This window comes from Saccostrea echinata, unplaced genomic scaffold (assembly GCF_033153115.1).
Source record: "Saccostrea echinata isolate AGI-Se365-2 ecotype Australia unplaced genomic scaffold, CSIRO_AGI_Sech_v1 ptg000047l, whole genome shotgun sequence".
NCBI classification, from domain to species: Eukaryota; Metazoa; Mollusca; class Bivalvia; order Ostreida; family Ostreidae; genus Saccostrea; species Saccostrea echinata.
The window spans coordinates 14,867,501-14,883,272 of NW_026889796.1; the positions used below are offsets into that span (position 1 = coordinate 14,867,501).

Sequence of the window (15,772 nt, forward strand, 5' to 3'; positions counted from 1 at the left end):
CGTGCGTCCCCAATAGCATAGTGATTAACGTCGTGCCTCTCACGCGGGCGAGTCGGGTTCAATCTCAAGAATGTCTGAAATTTTTCATCACTTTTCTTTAGCTTAAATTTACGATTTTATCTTTAAAGTGTTGTCTGGTATTTATTGCTGTTTGAATTTTGGATATTTTCACACTTTTTAAATTTTAATGTATTTTTTTATACGAAGGACTTTAAAGGATTGCACAAAGGTAATACATGGTGTGTTATAAGTGAGGAATGAATTTTCCTATGACGTCTGATGACAGAGAGGGGACGGAAGACCTTCTTGTTGCCATGGCAACGAGTTTCTAGTTATTATTATTATTTATTGTATTAAAAGTCGCTTGGCACTATTTTTAGCACAGAAGCATGTGGAGAGTTATTATGTATAATACAGGTTGTCGGCGGACTTTATATTCTTATAACATTTATTTGAACTGTTTAGTAAATGTGACCTACTGTTTGCATTTAATTTGCTACATATTCAAGTGCCTCCATGGTGTAGGGGTATGACTCTCGCTTAGCATGTGAGAGGTGTCGAGTTCAAATCCCGGACGATCCTTTTTTTTTGGATTTACTAAATGATAGTATTCACCATGTGAAATGAAAAAGTTATGATGTCTGGCTTGTATAAACTCATAAAATGATTATTACAGTGTGATAAATAATCTTTATAAAAAGAATCTTAAGCTTCTACACACATATTAAAGAATAAGCACTTATTTCCATAATAAAATTACACACATACATGAAAAATAACACAAGGTATATAACTCCAAATTTCACCAAGTACTATGCAATCAAGGATATTTGTTTTCGTTCTCAGAGAGAGGTTGTTACAGAGTATATTTCATATCTATCTAGAAATTCAGAATTGTCAATGTTGCTTTTTATTGCCCCAGCGTAAAAGGGGGCCAAGAAACTTCACCGGTGGAGCAGATCCAGGATTTTGCATTAGGAACGAGGGGTTTAGATTAAAATAGTTTTTATTCATTGCACTAAATTGGATTGAACAGTAGGGCATAAATGATCGTTCTCTCCATAGGCCAAGGTAAAATAACACGTAAATTTAAAACATGGAAAAAAAGGTGTGTGTAAAGCAGATTATCTTTTGGTACATATTGAGAATGCACCCAGAGAGAGAGAGAGAGAGAGAGAGTAAAATAAAATAAAATTAACAAAACATGTTGAAACATGTTGTTGACTCAGGGTGGAAAAATTTCCTCTAAAAATAGCATGCATTAAATAAGATAATGCGAACTCGGGTGCAATGACCTAGATTGGGTTCAAGGACGGAGCCCTGGTTGGGGTAAGGAGGGGGGTGGGGCACGGAAGGACAAAATTCCATTGAAGCTCCTAAGAATAAGCTATTAGGAACCAAGGATTTTCATGCATTGTATTTTTGTAACATTGATGTTTGACAGTGAAAACTCTCAGCCGCTAAAAGATCTAAATCCAAATTAACATATTAGTCAGAAGCTCTGTAGAGCTTAATTTTTCACAAATCCGACTTATAACAAGACTTCTGATCAGATCTGGCTTCCGTAGATCTGTATACTCCTTCAGATTTTGTCAAAAATAGTAATTTGTTATAACAAATTAATAATTTAATATAACAAATTAGTGATTTGATGTAACAAATTGATGATTTGTTATATAACAAATTGATAATTTGTTATAATAAATTAGTAATCGTTATATAAAATCATTAATTTGTTATTTACTAAATGATAGTATTCACCATGTGAAATGAAAAAGTTATGATGTCTGGCTTGTATAAACTCATAAAATGATTATTACAGTGTGATAAATAATCTTTATAAAAAGAATCTTAAGCTTCTACACACATATTAAAGAATAAGCAATCAAATCTTTATATCCATATTGGCATTTTCTATTTTCTTCAATGTACATGTATACATTTAATAATTCTGCAAATCCAGGGGAGACGTCTGAACACCCCCCCCCACCACCACCGCCTTTTAGAACTGCGCATACTCTTCTTTGTTCCCTAAGCGGGGGACACAAATTCTCTGAATTAGCTTGTTAACTTGGTATTGTGATTCAAGTTTATTGATATTATATTGTTTTCATTTGCAGGTTGAATTAGTCCCTGTCTTATGATGAGAAAGTTGTGCAGATCTTTATGGAAAAACAAGTTTTGGAAACATTTAGGATTAATCACTTTGGTGACATATTTTGTCGCACTACCACTATTATCACTGAGGTACAGATACACAGCATATGAAAAAGTTTGGCACAAGGACAAATCTCATGCACAAGAGTTACTGAGAAATGTAAATGATCAAAGGATAAAAGAGGCTCAGAACTACATTAATGTTTATGGTGGAATGAGAAATAAACTCTCGTTACAACAACCCGCTGACATTGGTATCACTATCATAACTGTTTCAAGAAATCGACACAGGTTGGATCAGTATGAACCCAAGTACTTAACACAAGTTGTAGGAAAAACTCTCCAACTTCTCAATGAGACCAAACATTTAAAACTGACATACTCCTTATTCCTATGTAATGTAGATGATGAACCTTCATCTTACTTTGAACTTCAAAATTTAACAAAAATAGTAACTACATTCAACAGATTTTCAAACTCTTCATCAAGGCCATTATTTCAAAGGTCTTTAGATCAAACTCTTGAAAAAGAAAAAGAAGACTACATTTACTGTGGAGAGCAAGCATTTAAGCAGAATGTTTCTAACATACTTCTAGTGGAAGATGATGCATTACCAAACGATGACATGATATCTGTTGTTGACCATCATCTTTATTCCATGGGACTGAGTAAAACAGGACCACATCAATCTGATATCACCTTCATTAAATTATATCACCCTGATCGTCTTCTAGGATTCATCAGTTTAGAGAAGGAACGTCTCCCAGAGCTATTTTGTTTGGGATTGATTTTGACAACATGTTTTGTAAAAACTTATTTGACCATTCATCCAATAGAAGCAAATCACAGAAAAATAATATGGCTTGGATTTTTTGTGTATTCGTGTCTATTTGTGCTTGCTGTAGGTAGACAGAATTTCACAGCTCTCAGGAGGATATCAAAATACTTATACCAAGTCACTCCAGCACCATCTTGCTGTACCCCTGCCATTGTTTACACAAAAGCAGGCTTTCTTGCTATTTCATCATATCTGAAGTCTGTGAGATGTAAGAGTGGGTTTGGAAAAGATACAGCAATTGATAAATTAAGAAAACTCAATCCAAAGTTAAGAGCTTTACTGATCCAACCCAATCTTTTTAAACATATAGGGATGTATTCCTCTCTGAGAGACCAAGTTCTAGATCCATTTATAGTTTGATGTTTATGACCTTTGACTGAAATACAAAATGCAAATTTTAGCTGATTGTACAGGAAGATAAATTAAATCAGCATACAGTATTTGTAATTGCAAGAAAACCTAATGTTAATTTTAAAAGTACTACATGTAAACAAAATTTCATGGTGTTTTATGTGATGTAAAATATTTGATCTGTCCTTACCCAATAAGCATCTATTGCAACTTTTTTTAATGTAATTTTCTTACACTGACTTATATTTTTCATCAGTTTTGGAGTCCTATATCTTTTTTTCAAATTGTAATATCAACTCTCAATGCAACATTGTATATGCATGAAATTATTCCTTTTTTTAATAAAGCATGAAATCTTTACAAAGTACCTCATTTTAATTAATATTGAATATTGATACCTCTTTATAAACAACAATTTGCACTTTATCATAAAAATGTAAAGTTATGTAAAGAAGAAATTATACCCATTTTAAGATAAAAAATTTAGTTAAAGGGGCTCCTGTATTTATAAGATTCAAACATGTTTGATGCAATTTAATTATATAACAAACATGTATTTGTTAATTTGGTGCTCAAATAAGCTGTGTTATTTTGTAATGTTAGTTGTATATATATTGTTGATTAAAACATAATAGTGATATTGTATTTCGTGTAATAATTGACATCATTTTCATAATCCACGTGTGAGGCTGCAGGATGACTATTAACATGATTAAGTTTTTGCATTGAGGAAGGTCTCATGGTATGGATATGAAAACAGTAGGGGAAGGGGGATGGTTGGCTGAAAAGAAATGTTGAGGCTTTTTTTTATTTAAAAAAAAACAAGAGGCTCCTAGGCCACAGTGCTCATGAATAGAAAATACACCACCTATTGTGTATTATTAAGAAAATTCAGTCTTGTAAATAAATGTATATAATCTCTATGTATATGTGTTTGAGTCCCCAGTAAAGGGTCTCATATATGTATAGTATCTTAGAAAAAAAAGAGAGGGAGAGAGAGAGAAATGAGAGGAAATAAAGGTTCAGTATTTTCGATGACAGAAAGTATTAATAACTAGAAACTTTGCTATTGCATACATGTATGTCATCCTAAACTACCTCCAGCATTTCAATATAGGAGTTCAAAGCAAAGTGAAAGCTATTAATACATGCATTTGAAGTTTTGCAAAACTTTTGTTTCCATCACAAAGACAACCATTTTGGAAATTTTTAAATGCAAGAATTAAACAGAGACATTGCACAACAATATTATGCAGTTTAAAATAGCTTGAGAAAAAAAATTAAAATTAACTTTTTTCATTTCCTTGGCACATTGGGCATACCGGTGTATACTCTGTTGTGAACCTAGTGTATCATCTTGAAGCGATGCTAAGTAAGGTGGTCGATGTACGTTTTTTGTCCAGTTTCTCAATGTATGGATAATTTTGCCAGCTTACGAAAGAAATCATTATGAGTAATATATAGGAATATATAGAAACATATGAATCCATGCACTGTACATTTTCTAGTTTTATCAAACACCTCAACACAATTCCATCGATCCGGTTTTGGTAAAAGTGAAAAAAAAATCCATTTGTCCAATCAATTATTCCATTTTTTGAAGAAATCATAGTTTATGCAAGGGATGCTCACTTCTCCATGGCACCTGATCCCACCTCTAAGTCTTAATTTTGAGGTCCGTGTTTGCTCTGCTCCAAATTTGTATTGTTTCATTGGAGATTGAGTACTGTTCGTTACTTCATATTTCATGCAAAGTATAATACTACAATATTTCAAAAGAATAAACTAGAAGGTTACTGGAAAAAATGATTTAAGTTTTTCATATTTCCTCTGTTCCATGACAACATTGGCCCTTTAATTTTAAATTTTGAATATATAACTAGACTTATTGATTATATTAATATTGCAAAGTTCATTAAGGTTGTCTAAGCCATTTTATTAACAACAATAACGAAAAAAAGATCATGCTGATATTACTTCTACAGTCTTACATGTTTAACGCATAATATTAGCAGTTAATGGTACAACATATTCTTAAATGTACAGGTGTTTAATACTGTTACCATCTCTATCTATCATCGTTTTTCATTCTAATAATTAAATCAGATATATATATACAAAGGCATATTTTATTTTTAAGAAACCAATGACTGTGATCGAATCTCGCAGAAAAATAAACGCATTAGCTACATGTAACCGAGGACGTAACTGCACGGGCTAATCGTGGACACTGCATTGCAATGCATTAAGAATCTAATGCTACTGTTATAAGGTGAATTATTTAGCGATTTCAAGATAATTTATGTTGGAATTATTGATTTTAAATAATTATTTACGGTAATGAGCTGATGATATTTCATCGAATTTTACCACACGCACTATAGCTATATATGCTTTTTTTTTAATATGAGAAATAATTAATTTTGAGTTGCTATTGATAAAAAACATAGCAAATAAATATTTATTATACAATTTGATATTACTTAGAATTAAATCAAAAATTCATTTAATGGTATTCACGGTAAAATGTAGGCCATGATCTTCAATAAATTACCCCCCCCCCTCCCCTTTTCATCGCGATGAAAAATCGCAAACACTTTACAGGTAACAACTCTAAGCTGAAGAAAAACGGTAGCTGGTCCCGCTGCGGTGTAAACACGGTCGCAGGTAGTACCGCGATCAAAACCCGCGACGGTGTAACGCGGAAAGGATTAACACACCGCCGAGGGGACGCGGTCTAATACGGGATCCGCGTTGCCTGTACTGTATGTTATCAGCTGATTTGTCAGCGACACAAAATGCTTCCGGCCAACCTGAGTAAATGTCAATCAATGAGACAATGTACTTGTTTCCGGAAAGAGTGGTTGGATAAGGTCCAGACAAGTCTAGTGCAATTTTAGCAAAAGGATAAGGTGGAATTTCAGTCTCTTGTATTGGAGGATAAATTTTTCTGGAGCTCCTAGTTTGACAGGTAACACATTGTTCAATATAATTATTTAATTTTTTGTATAAATTTGGAATGTAATACTTTTCTCGGATAGCATCATAAGTTTTGCCTACTGCTATATGTCCTAAATTGTCGTGATATTGTTTTAGAGTAATTTCTTCTAATTCTTCAGTAACATAATAAACGTAGTCTTGGAGATTCGGAATCCCCGTCTGACAAATAATAAAGAAGACCTTCAATCTCCAAAAATTATGTTCTTCAAATCGAGTATAGCTTTTCCCTTTTCAATTCTTTCTCTTAATGTAAAAATATGTTCATCTGATTTTTGCAATTTTTGAACATCGATCGATACCTTCCGGTAAATCTAAAAATGCCTTAATCAAATCATCAGGTATCTTGAAATCGGAGTTACCAAATTGTTTAGATTCAATACAGTTGGAATTTATTGCACTGACTTCAAATGTTGTCATTAATGTCTCAGACTGGCTCATTTTCATCCTTACCTTCATGAATATCACTATGACCCGAAGTACTAGATGGAAGTCTTGAAAGCAAGTCTGAACAACAGTTATACCTACCTTCAATATACTCGATCTTACAATTGCTTCCTGCAATACTTAGTGCCCAGAGTTGTGTTTCTTGTTTTGTATAAGGGCATCTAGTATATATTTTAAGGGTTTGTGGTCAGTTTTAATAGTAAAAGTTGCATTATGCAAATAATGATCTAATTTTTGTAGTGCATAATGTATTGCATATGTTCTCTTTCTATTGTGGGCCATTTTACCTGAGTTTAACCGAGTTTATGAGAGAGATAGTAAAGGTTTTCTCCTCTCCCTCATCTGATTTCTGTGTTTAGCAAGCCCCAATACAATTGTCACTAGCATCAGTGTACAATACATAAGGTTTGTTGACATCCGGATATGCGAGTAATTAGGTACCCCCGGTTAAGCTCTCTTTTAGAAAATCAAAGGCAATTTGACATTGTTCTGTCCACTTGAATCTGGAGTACTTACGTGTAAGATTGATCTGTGGTTCTGCAATCTTAGAAAAATTTGGTATTAAGCGACGATAATAACTACACATACCAATGAAACCTCTAACCTCTCTTACCGTACCTGGTGCTGGTAGAGTTCTGATAGCTTGTATCTTCTTTTCATCTGGTTTGACACCTTCTGAACCTATTACAAACCATAGATACTCGCGGTTTCCAGTTGGAAAAACTTACATTTCTTTAATTTTAACTTGAGACCATGTTGACGAATTCGGCGAAATAATTCTTGAATGTGCTTTTGATGTTCTTCGACTGTTTTCGAAAATATAAGAACATCATCAAAATACGCTGTCGCAAAATTCTCACACCCTTGCAAAACAATGTTTATTAAAACTCCTGAAATACCGCCGGTGCATTACTTAAACCAAAAGGCATTCTATTAAAGTGAAATAAACCTTTATGACACGCAGACGCAGTTTTCTCTTTACTTTCTTCATCTAACTGAACTCGCCAATACCCGCTCTTTAAATCAAGTGTGGTAAAATTTTTAGATTTATCTAATAAACTTAAAATATCATCAATGAGCGGTAGCGGATACGATGCGGGTGTTACAATTTTATTCAATGACCGGAAATGTACACACATTCTCTGAGTTCCGTCTTTCTTTCCAACGACTACAAACGAAAATGACCATGGTGGCTGCAATCTAGTAATTTTTTTCGCGTCTAACATTTCATCGATAGATTTTACAATTATTTTCTTTTATTCAACGGAGTTCTATACGGCCTGTTAAAATGGGATGATGGTTCGATCCCTGTTTCAATTTTTATTTTGACAGTTTCCTTAATTGAGTCCAAACTCAATATCATGTTTTTCAAATAAATCTTTATTGTTTTGAACGACTTTCATAACGTAAGATTTATATTCCTCCGGTGCGTCAATTTCTTTAAAATCTTCCGAGTTACTGGATTTATTGGATAAATTGATAGTATTTATCCCGCGTTTGTCCGCGGATCTTGTCCTGGTTTTAACGAGCACGCTTTGTTAGAGCGGTTAACATCAAAATTGGGACTTTACGCGTCTTTTTGATATATCTACTGACTCTTGTATAAATAACCCCGGTTCTTCATTGACACATTCATCTATGTTTTGAATTTCAATAATTTCTTCATATTTTCTTGGAAAGGCAAAGCTTAATTTTGCGTGACACACCACTGCTGTTTGTGGTTTAACCAAAACTTTTCTATTTATCCTCACCAAAGACGAAAAATGGATATCTTCTTGTAATTTTACATATGTTTTCTCAATTCTTAAACAGCCCAAATCAAGGAAATTCTCACTCCATTCATTGTTAGCCAATCCCTTCCTAAAATGACACCTATTAAGCCCTTCCGTTACATAAAAATTATGAGAGAGTGGAAGCCCATTCATTTTAAAGGAAAGATTAGCTCTACCTATAACCGAAAGTGATTCACCATTTGCAGCTTGTAAATAAGGTTTTTCTTTTTTGTTTAAATTAGGTTTGAAAATTAAACTATTGTACATTTTCCTCCTTATTAATGATACTTCAGCCCCTGTATCTACTTATGCCCTAAACTTATTCTTTCCAAATTTAATAAGACAAGAACTTGGATTTCATGTTAAACAAATTTTATATACAATTTTCCTACCTCATTTATTTAATCTCTCTTCATCGGTTTCTTTATGAAGAGAGCCTCTTAGTTTTCCTGTTGTTCAGAACATCTCAAAAAGATTGTATTGGGCTTTTAAAATTCTTTCAGCAACTATTTGTACACTCTCATTAGAATTTTGTCTCATCTTTCTCATGACTGTGCATCAGTAATTTCAGCAAATCTATTTTTAAAAAATTGTTTTAAATCATTCCAGCTGGGTAATTCACCTGAAACCTCTATTTCTGTCAAATATCTTTTGATGAAATCTCCCACATACACTTCACAGCATATGCTATTTTTGAAATATCTTCATTATTCATATCAGACATCTTTGCATATTTTCTGTCTTTTATCCATTGTTTGAATTTTCCAGGATCCCCCTCAAAAGATGTAATGACCTGATTAATAGGAACAGCAATTGCAGCAGTTACTGATTTAACCTGATTTAAAATAAAATTAATCGACCCTTTAATTTTCTTATTCTCATCATCCCCTCATTTCCCTTTTTACTTGTAGAAGAAAAGTAGTTTGAACTCATTCCCTCATTCAATTTATCATTCAGTATTTCGGTTTCTGACATTTGGGTTGTAAAATCGTCAATCGCCTTTGTCAAATCGTCCCCAAAGGATGGTACATTTGCCGTAACCATTTTTAAATGTTAAAATCAAATTAAGAATTTCAATTGGTCAACTAAAAACAAGGTAGAAAAGAAAACAATGTCTCACCTTTTTCGTCTTTCTGTGCTTGTATATGTGGTACTTCGCCAATCCTGGTCACGGCACCAAATTCACTTAGTAGATGCAAGCCAATGAGACAAATAGTCGTTTTCAAAAAGTTTATTTAACTTAGAGTTGTGAGTCGTACGAATGATCGTATAGTGGCTCTCCCGAAGAGCGCCGTAGATCGTATTTTATAATGTACAATACATAATACTCATTTACATATGAAATAGACAAATTAGATTCAAGTGAACAAGTTATTCAATAAATTTGTACAAAATCCTGGAATTTTATAAAATAAATTGTAATTGAAACATAATCTTTAATAAGCTTCAGTCCAAAGTCCTAGTTTTGTGCAAAAGTTAATATAATGTTAAGATAAAGGATGAGTGCACTTTAGCTATGAGAGTTGGGTCCCGTTGTTTTGCGCAAAATAAAATTCCGAAGTTCATAAACTTTATGTTTTATAGGTATTAAACAATGTCTTAAGAGCAGGTTTTGGTATATTATATTACATGAAAGTATTAAATAATGCCGAACGACACTAGCTTTTGAGACGGGGGTCTAACAGTTTTGTCACATTTCTATTGTTATTCATATGCATACCAGTTTTCAACGACATTGTTTACATCGAGCCGCAACTTGTCCATTGGTCTCATTTGCACAGAATGTGTATTTTAATTTAAACTTCAACATATCCAAAGGACAATGCTGGACAAATTGCGGCTCATATCTAATTTTTTGAAAAAGTCTCCAAACTACGGTCGAATTAGCCACTAAATTAACAGTTCACCGAGTGTCAACGATTGATATTATAATCACTTTACTCACGTGACATTCCACTGTTCGATACGATAAGGCTTCCATTGAACATTTCATTGTGTTTGTTATTGAAAGTTTCTATTGTGACGGTATCTATCCTACTTCCAACTTCAAACTATGGAAGATTTTTGCGCAAATTTTAATAGGGTTTGAAGATTATATGTCTCTTATTTTACTTTATATTTTTCATTAGGGGTGTTTCGAAAGAATTCTGGTATTGACAGTGTGATTAGTAAGTACATGTACAGGCTCATGTCGCCTCTGTATAATGGTCTGCAGGGCGAGACATCTTCCCCATTCCTAAATACTAGAATCATTTGTTATTTGTGCACCATGAAACTACACAATCTCTCTCTTCTTCATTTAACTTCGCAGTGTCAAAAAAAATCATATGTGCTAATGTTTACATTCCACATCCATGCGATTTTTGAATGACTCCGCCTATTTGCGGATACCTTAAATTCTAAAGTGGTCCCGTTCAAATTTCCGAAATTTAAGGCTTGTACATGTTCTTTTCAATGACATTGTCTGTAATTATAGAAGTATGACAAAAAATTCAAGGAATAAATATCAAAAGAATATGCTTGCACAATAATCATAGATTAATTAAGCGATATATTGTAATGTAAAGCTTAAAATGGGTAGCCGAAAAAGTTCCAAATGACGTATTAAAGTGCACTCATCCTTTTAACAATGTTCTGTTACTGTTCCTGTATCGACTTCTCAAGATAGATAAACATCCTGGTAGCTTACATTGTCCTTAATCCGATTACCAGGTTTGTTTACTCTTATGGAAAAAGTCTTACACTTTCATATCCGATTGGAGTATAGGCCAATACACTCTATCGTAAGTACATTGTAAATAGTTTAGTATGTTTATTTTCTGATTAAAATAATTGTCTCAAACCCTAAAGGTTTACAGGATCCCGTTATTTTTCATAGATTTTTTTTTTAGTTTGATTTACTAAATGGTAGTATTCGGCAAATGAAATGAAAAAGTTATGACGTCTGGCGTGTACAAACTTCTCATAAAATCAGTATTACAGTGTGATAAATATTGTATATAAAAAGAATCTTCTATACACATTTTAAAGAATAAGCAATCAAATCTTCATATCCATATTGGCAATTTTTATTTGCTTCAATATACATGTATACATTTAATAATTCTGCAAATCTAGCGGGGAGGTCCGACAACCTCCCCTCTTAGAACTGCGCATGCTCTTCTTTGTTCCCTAAGCGGGGGACATAAATTCTCTGAATTAGCTTGTTAACTTGGTAATGTGATTCAAATTTATTGATATTATATTGTTTTCATTTGCAGGTTGAATTAGTCGCTGTCTTATGATGAGAAAATTGTGCAGACCTTTATGGAAAAACAAGTTTTGGAAACATTTAGGATTAATCACTTTGGTGACATATTTTGTCGCACTACCACTGTTATCACTAAGGTACAGATACACAGCATATGACGAAGTTTGGCACAAGGACAAATCTCATGCACAAGAGTTAATGAGAAATGTAAATGATCAAAGGATAAAAGAGGCACAGAACTACATTAATGTTTATGGTGGAATGAGAAATAAACTCTCATTACAACAACCCGCTGACATTGGTATCACTATCATAACTGTTTCAAGAAATCGACACAGGTTGGATCAGTATGAACCAAAGTACTTAACACAAGTTGTAGGAAAGACTCTCCAACTTCTCAATGAGACCAAACATTTAAAACTGTTAAAACTGACATACTCCTTATTCCTATGTAATGTAGATGATGAACCTTCATCTTACTTTGAATTCAAAAACCTAAAAGAAATAGTAACTACATTCAACAGATTTCCAAACTCTTCATCAAGGCCATTATTTCAAAGGTCTATAGATCGAACTCTTGAAAAAGAAAAAGAAGACTACATTTACTGTGGAGAGCAAGCATTTAAGCAGAATGTTTCTAACATACTTCTAATGGAAGATGATGCATTACCAAATAATGACATGATATCTGTTGTTGACCATCATCTTTATTCCATGGGACTGAGTAAAACAGGACCACATCAATCTGATATCACCTTCATTAAATTATATCACCCTGATCGTCTTCTAGGATTCATCAGTTTAGAGAAGGAACGTCTCCCAGAGCTATTTTGTTTGGGATTGATTTTGACAACATGTTTTGTAAAAGCTTATTTGACCATTCATCCAATAGAAGCAAATCACAGAAAAATAATATGGCTTGGATTTTTTGTGTATTCATGTCTATTTGTGCTTGCTGTAGGTAGACAGAATTTCACAGCTCTCAGGAGGATATCAAAATACTTATACCAAGTCACTCCAGCACCATTTTGCTGTACCCCTGCCATTGTTTACACAAAAGCAGGCTTTCATGCCGTTTCATCATATCTGAAGTCTGTGAGATGTAAGAGTGGGTTTGGAAAAGATACAGCAATTGATAAATTAAGAAAACTCAATCCAAAGTTAAGAGCTTTGCTGATCCAACCCAATCTTTTTAAACATATAGGGATGTATTCCTCTCTGAGAGACCAAGTTCTGGATCCATTTTAGTTTGATGTTTATGAACTTTGACTGAAATACAAAATATAAATTTTGATAGATTGTAGAAGAACATAAATTTATCAGCATACACATGTATTTGTAATTGCAAGGAAACCTTATGTTAATTTTTAAAGTACTACATGTAAACAAAATTTCTTGGTGTTATGTAAAATACTTGAACTTTCCATACCAATAAGCATCCATGGAAACTTTTTTGATGTAATTTTCTTATGCTGACTTGTACTTTTCATCAGTTTTGGGGTGCTATTTTCTTTTTTTCAAATTATAACATTTGAAAAAAGATATGTCTCAATGCAACATTGTATACATATGAAATTGTTCCTCTTTTATTTTAATAAAGCATGAATTTTTTTTACAAAGTACCTCATTTTAGTTAATATTGAATATTAATACCTCTATATAAACAACAATCTGCACTTCACCACTGTTAAAAATGTAAAATAACATTAAGAAGAAATTATACCCATTATTAGATATAAAAAAAATTGATATAGGGGCTCCTATATTTATAAAGTTTAAATATGTTTAATGCAATATAATTATACACGTATAACAAAAATGAGCATGTATTTGTTAATTGGTGCTCTTATAATCTGTGTTATATTGTAATGTTACTAGTAAATTGTTGATTAAAACATAATTGTGAAATTGTATTCCATGTAATCATTGTCATCATTATCATAATCCATGTGTAAGGCTGCAGGGTGACTATTTAGTTTTTGCATGGAGGAGGGTTGCATGATATGGATATGAAAACAGTAAGGGAAAGGGGGGGGGGGTGGCTGAAATAAAAAATGTTGAGGGTTTATCTATCAAAAAACAAGCGGCTCCTAGGCCACAGTGCTCATGAACAGAAATTACACCACCTATTGTGTATTATTAAGAAAGTCTTGTAATGTACATGTATATAATCTCTATGTATATGAGTTTAGTCCCCAGTAAGGGGTCTCTTTCATATTTATATAGTATCTTAGAGAGGGAGAAAAAGAGGGAGAGAAAGAGAAATGAGATAAAATAAAGATTCAATATTTTCAATGACAGAAAGTATTAATAACTAATGCATACATATATGTCACCCTGAACTACCTCCAACAGTGCAATATTGGTGTTGAAAGCAAAGTTAGAACAATTATTATTATTTGAAATTTTGCAAAATTTTTGTTTCCATTCCAAAGGCAGCTGTTTTGGAAATTTTTAAATCCAAGAATTTAGTAGAGACATTGCATATCATAATACAGTTTAAATAGTTTGGGGAAAAAAATGAAATTTACTTTTTTTGATTTCCATGGCACATTGGGTATTACCGGTGTATACTCTATTGTGAACCTAGTGTATCATCTCGAAGCGATGCTAAGGAAGGTGGTCGATGTACGTTTTTGTCCAATTTCTCAATGTTTGGATAATTTTGCTCAGGAAGCATAGGCTTACGGAAGAAATCATTATTGAGTAATATATAGGAATATATAGAAACATATGAATCCATGCACTGTACATTTTCTATTTTTATCAAACACCTCAACACAAATTCCAACGATACGGTTTTGGTAAAAGTGAAAAAAAAATCAATTTGTCCAATCAATTCCATTTTTTTGAAGAAATCATAGTTTATGCAAGGGATGCTCACTCCTCCATGGCACCTGATCCCACCTCTAAATTTTGAGGTCCGTGTTTACTCTGCTCCAAATTTGTATCGTTTCATTGGACTTTCGATATTGAATACTGTATAATACTACAATATTTCAAAAGAATAGACTAGAAGGTTACTGGAAAAACTGATTTGAGTTTTTCATATTTCCTCTGTTCCATGACAACATTGGCCCTTTAATTTTAAATGTTGAATATATAACAAGACTTAATGATTATATTAATATTGCGAAGTTCATTAAGGTTGTCTAAGCCATTGGCGAGAACACACACGGACAAAATTATATGTGGAACAATAACAATTTTTCCTCCCTAATTCGTTGGTATTGAAATGATTATTATGCATACTAGTAATCATTTATTTTCAAGGATCTTAACACATACATTTTCAGACTTCAATTACTTGTTGCAGATTAATATTCAGCTTTGATTTAATTATAACAAATGTTTGGGTTTCTACAACTGATAAGATGCGACGTGTCCAGGTTTGTGTATATACATTTTGTAATGGCTAAACATATTTTTGAGAAAAGTTTTGAAATTTAAATTCTTCACTAAAATGTCATCACGTTTATTTTAATGGATAGGGCGCATTTAATGTAAATTGGATGTTATCTTTTTTCAAAACCTTCTCAAGAACAAATTACAAGAATGAAAAAAAAAAATGAAAAGAAAACCCTTTTAAAAAGTCAGTTAAAATCATGACTTCAACAGACTAGGTCCTTAACTGAAAAAAGAATAATACTAAAAAATCTTTTAACATCATCTTCTCAAGAACAAAATTCAGTACGTAAATAAAATATGCCAACATCCTCACATAGATTCAAGTTCTACATTTTTTTCATTGTTGTACCTCTTTTTTTCCACCGAATGAATGCTTCATCAAAAATTTATTCTCTGCTTATGGATGCCTTTGTATATATTTGATCACATATTGTGACCCCTCCCTACCCCTGGGGTCATGATTTGAAGAAACTAGAATCTATACTACCTCGGGATGTTTCCATATACGAGTTAAATATGACCTGTCATGGCTTTGCTGATCTCGAGGAGAAA

The 15,772-nt window shown here is 32.8% G+C and overlaps 2 protein-coding genes across 2 annotated transcripts in view; both read left to right on the top strand.

The window, feature by feature from the left end:
• The window catches only part of LOC133202319 (post-GPI attachment to proteins factor 4-like), a 13,356-nt gene extending 9,647 nt beyond the window's left edge, over nt 1-3,709 (top strand). The window contains exon 2 of the mRNA XM_061338115.1: nt 2,121-3,709. Coding sequence (XP_061194099.1) covers nt 2,141-3,355 — 1,215 coding nt within the window. The 5' untranslated portion in view covers nt 2,121-2,140 and the 3' untranslated portion in view covers nt 3,356-3,709. The remainder of the gene's footprint in view (nt 1-2,120) is intronic.
• Nucleotides 3,710-11,827: 8,118 nt separating this feature from the next.
• LOC133202404 (post-GPI attachment to proteins factor 4-like) lies at nt 11,828-13,407 on the top strand. The gene has a single exon (XM_061338222.1). The coding sequence runs from the start codon at nt 11,843-11,845 to the stop codon at nt 13,058-13,060; it is 1,218 nt and encodes a 405-aa protein (XP_061194206.1). The 5' UTR covers nt 11,828-11,842; the 3' UTR covers nt 13,061-13,407.
• The last annotated feature ends 2,365 nt before the right edge of the window (nt 13,408-15,772 follow it).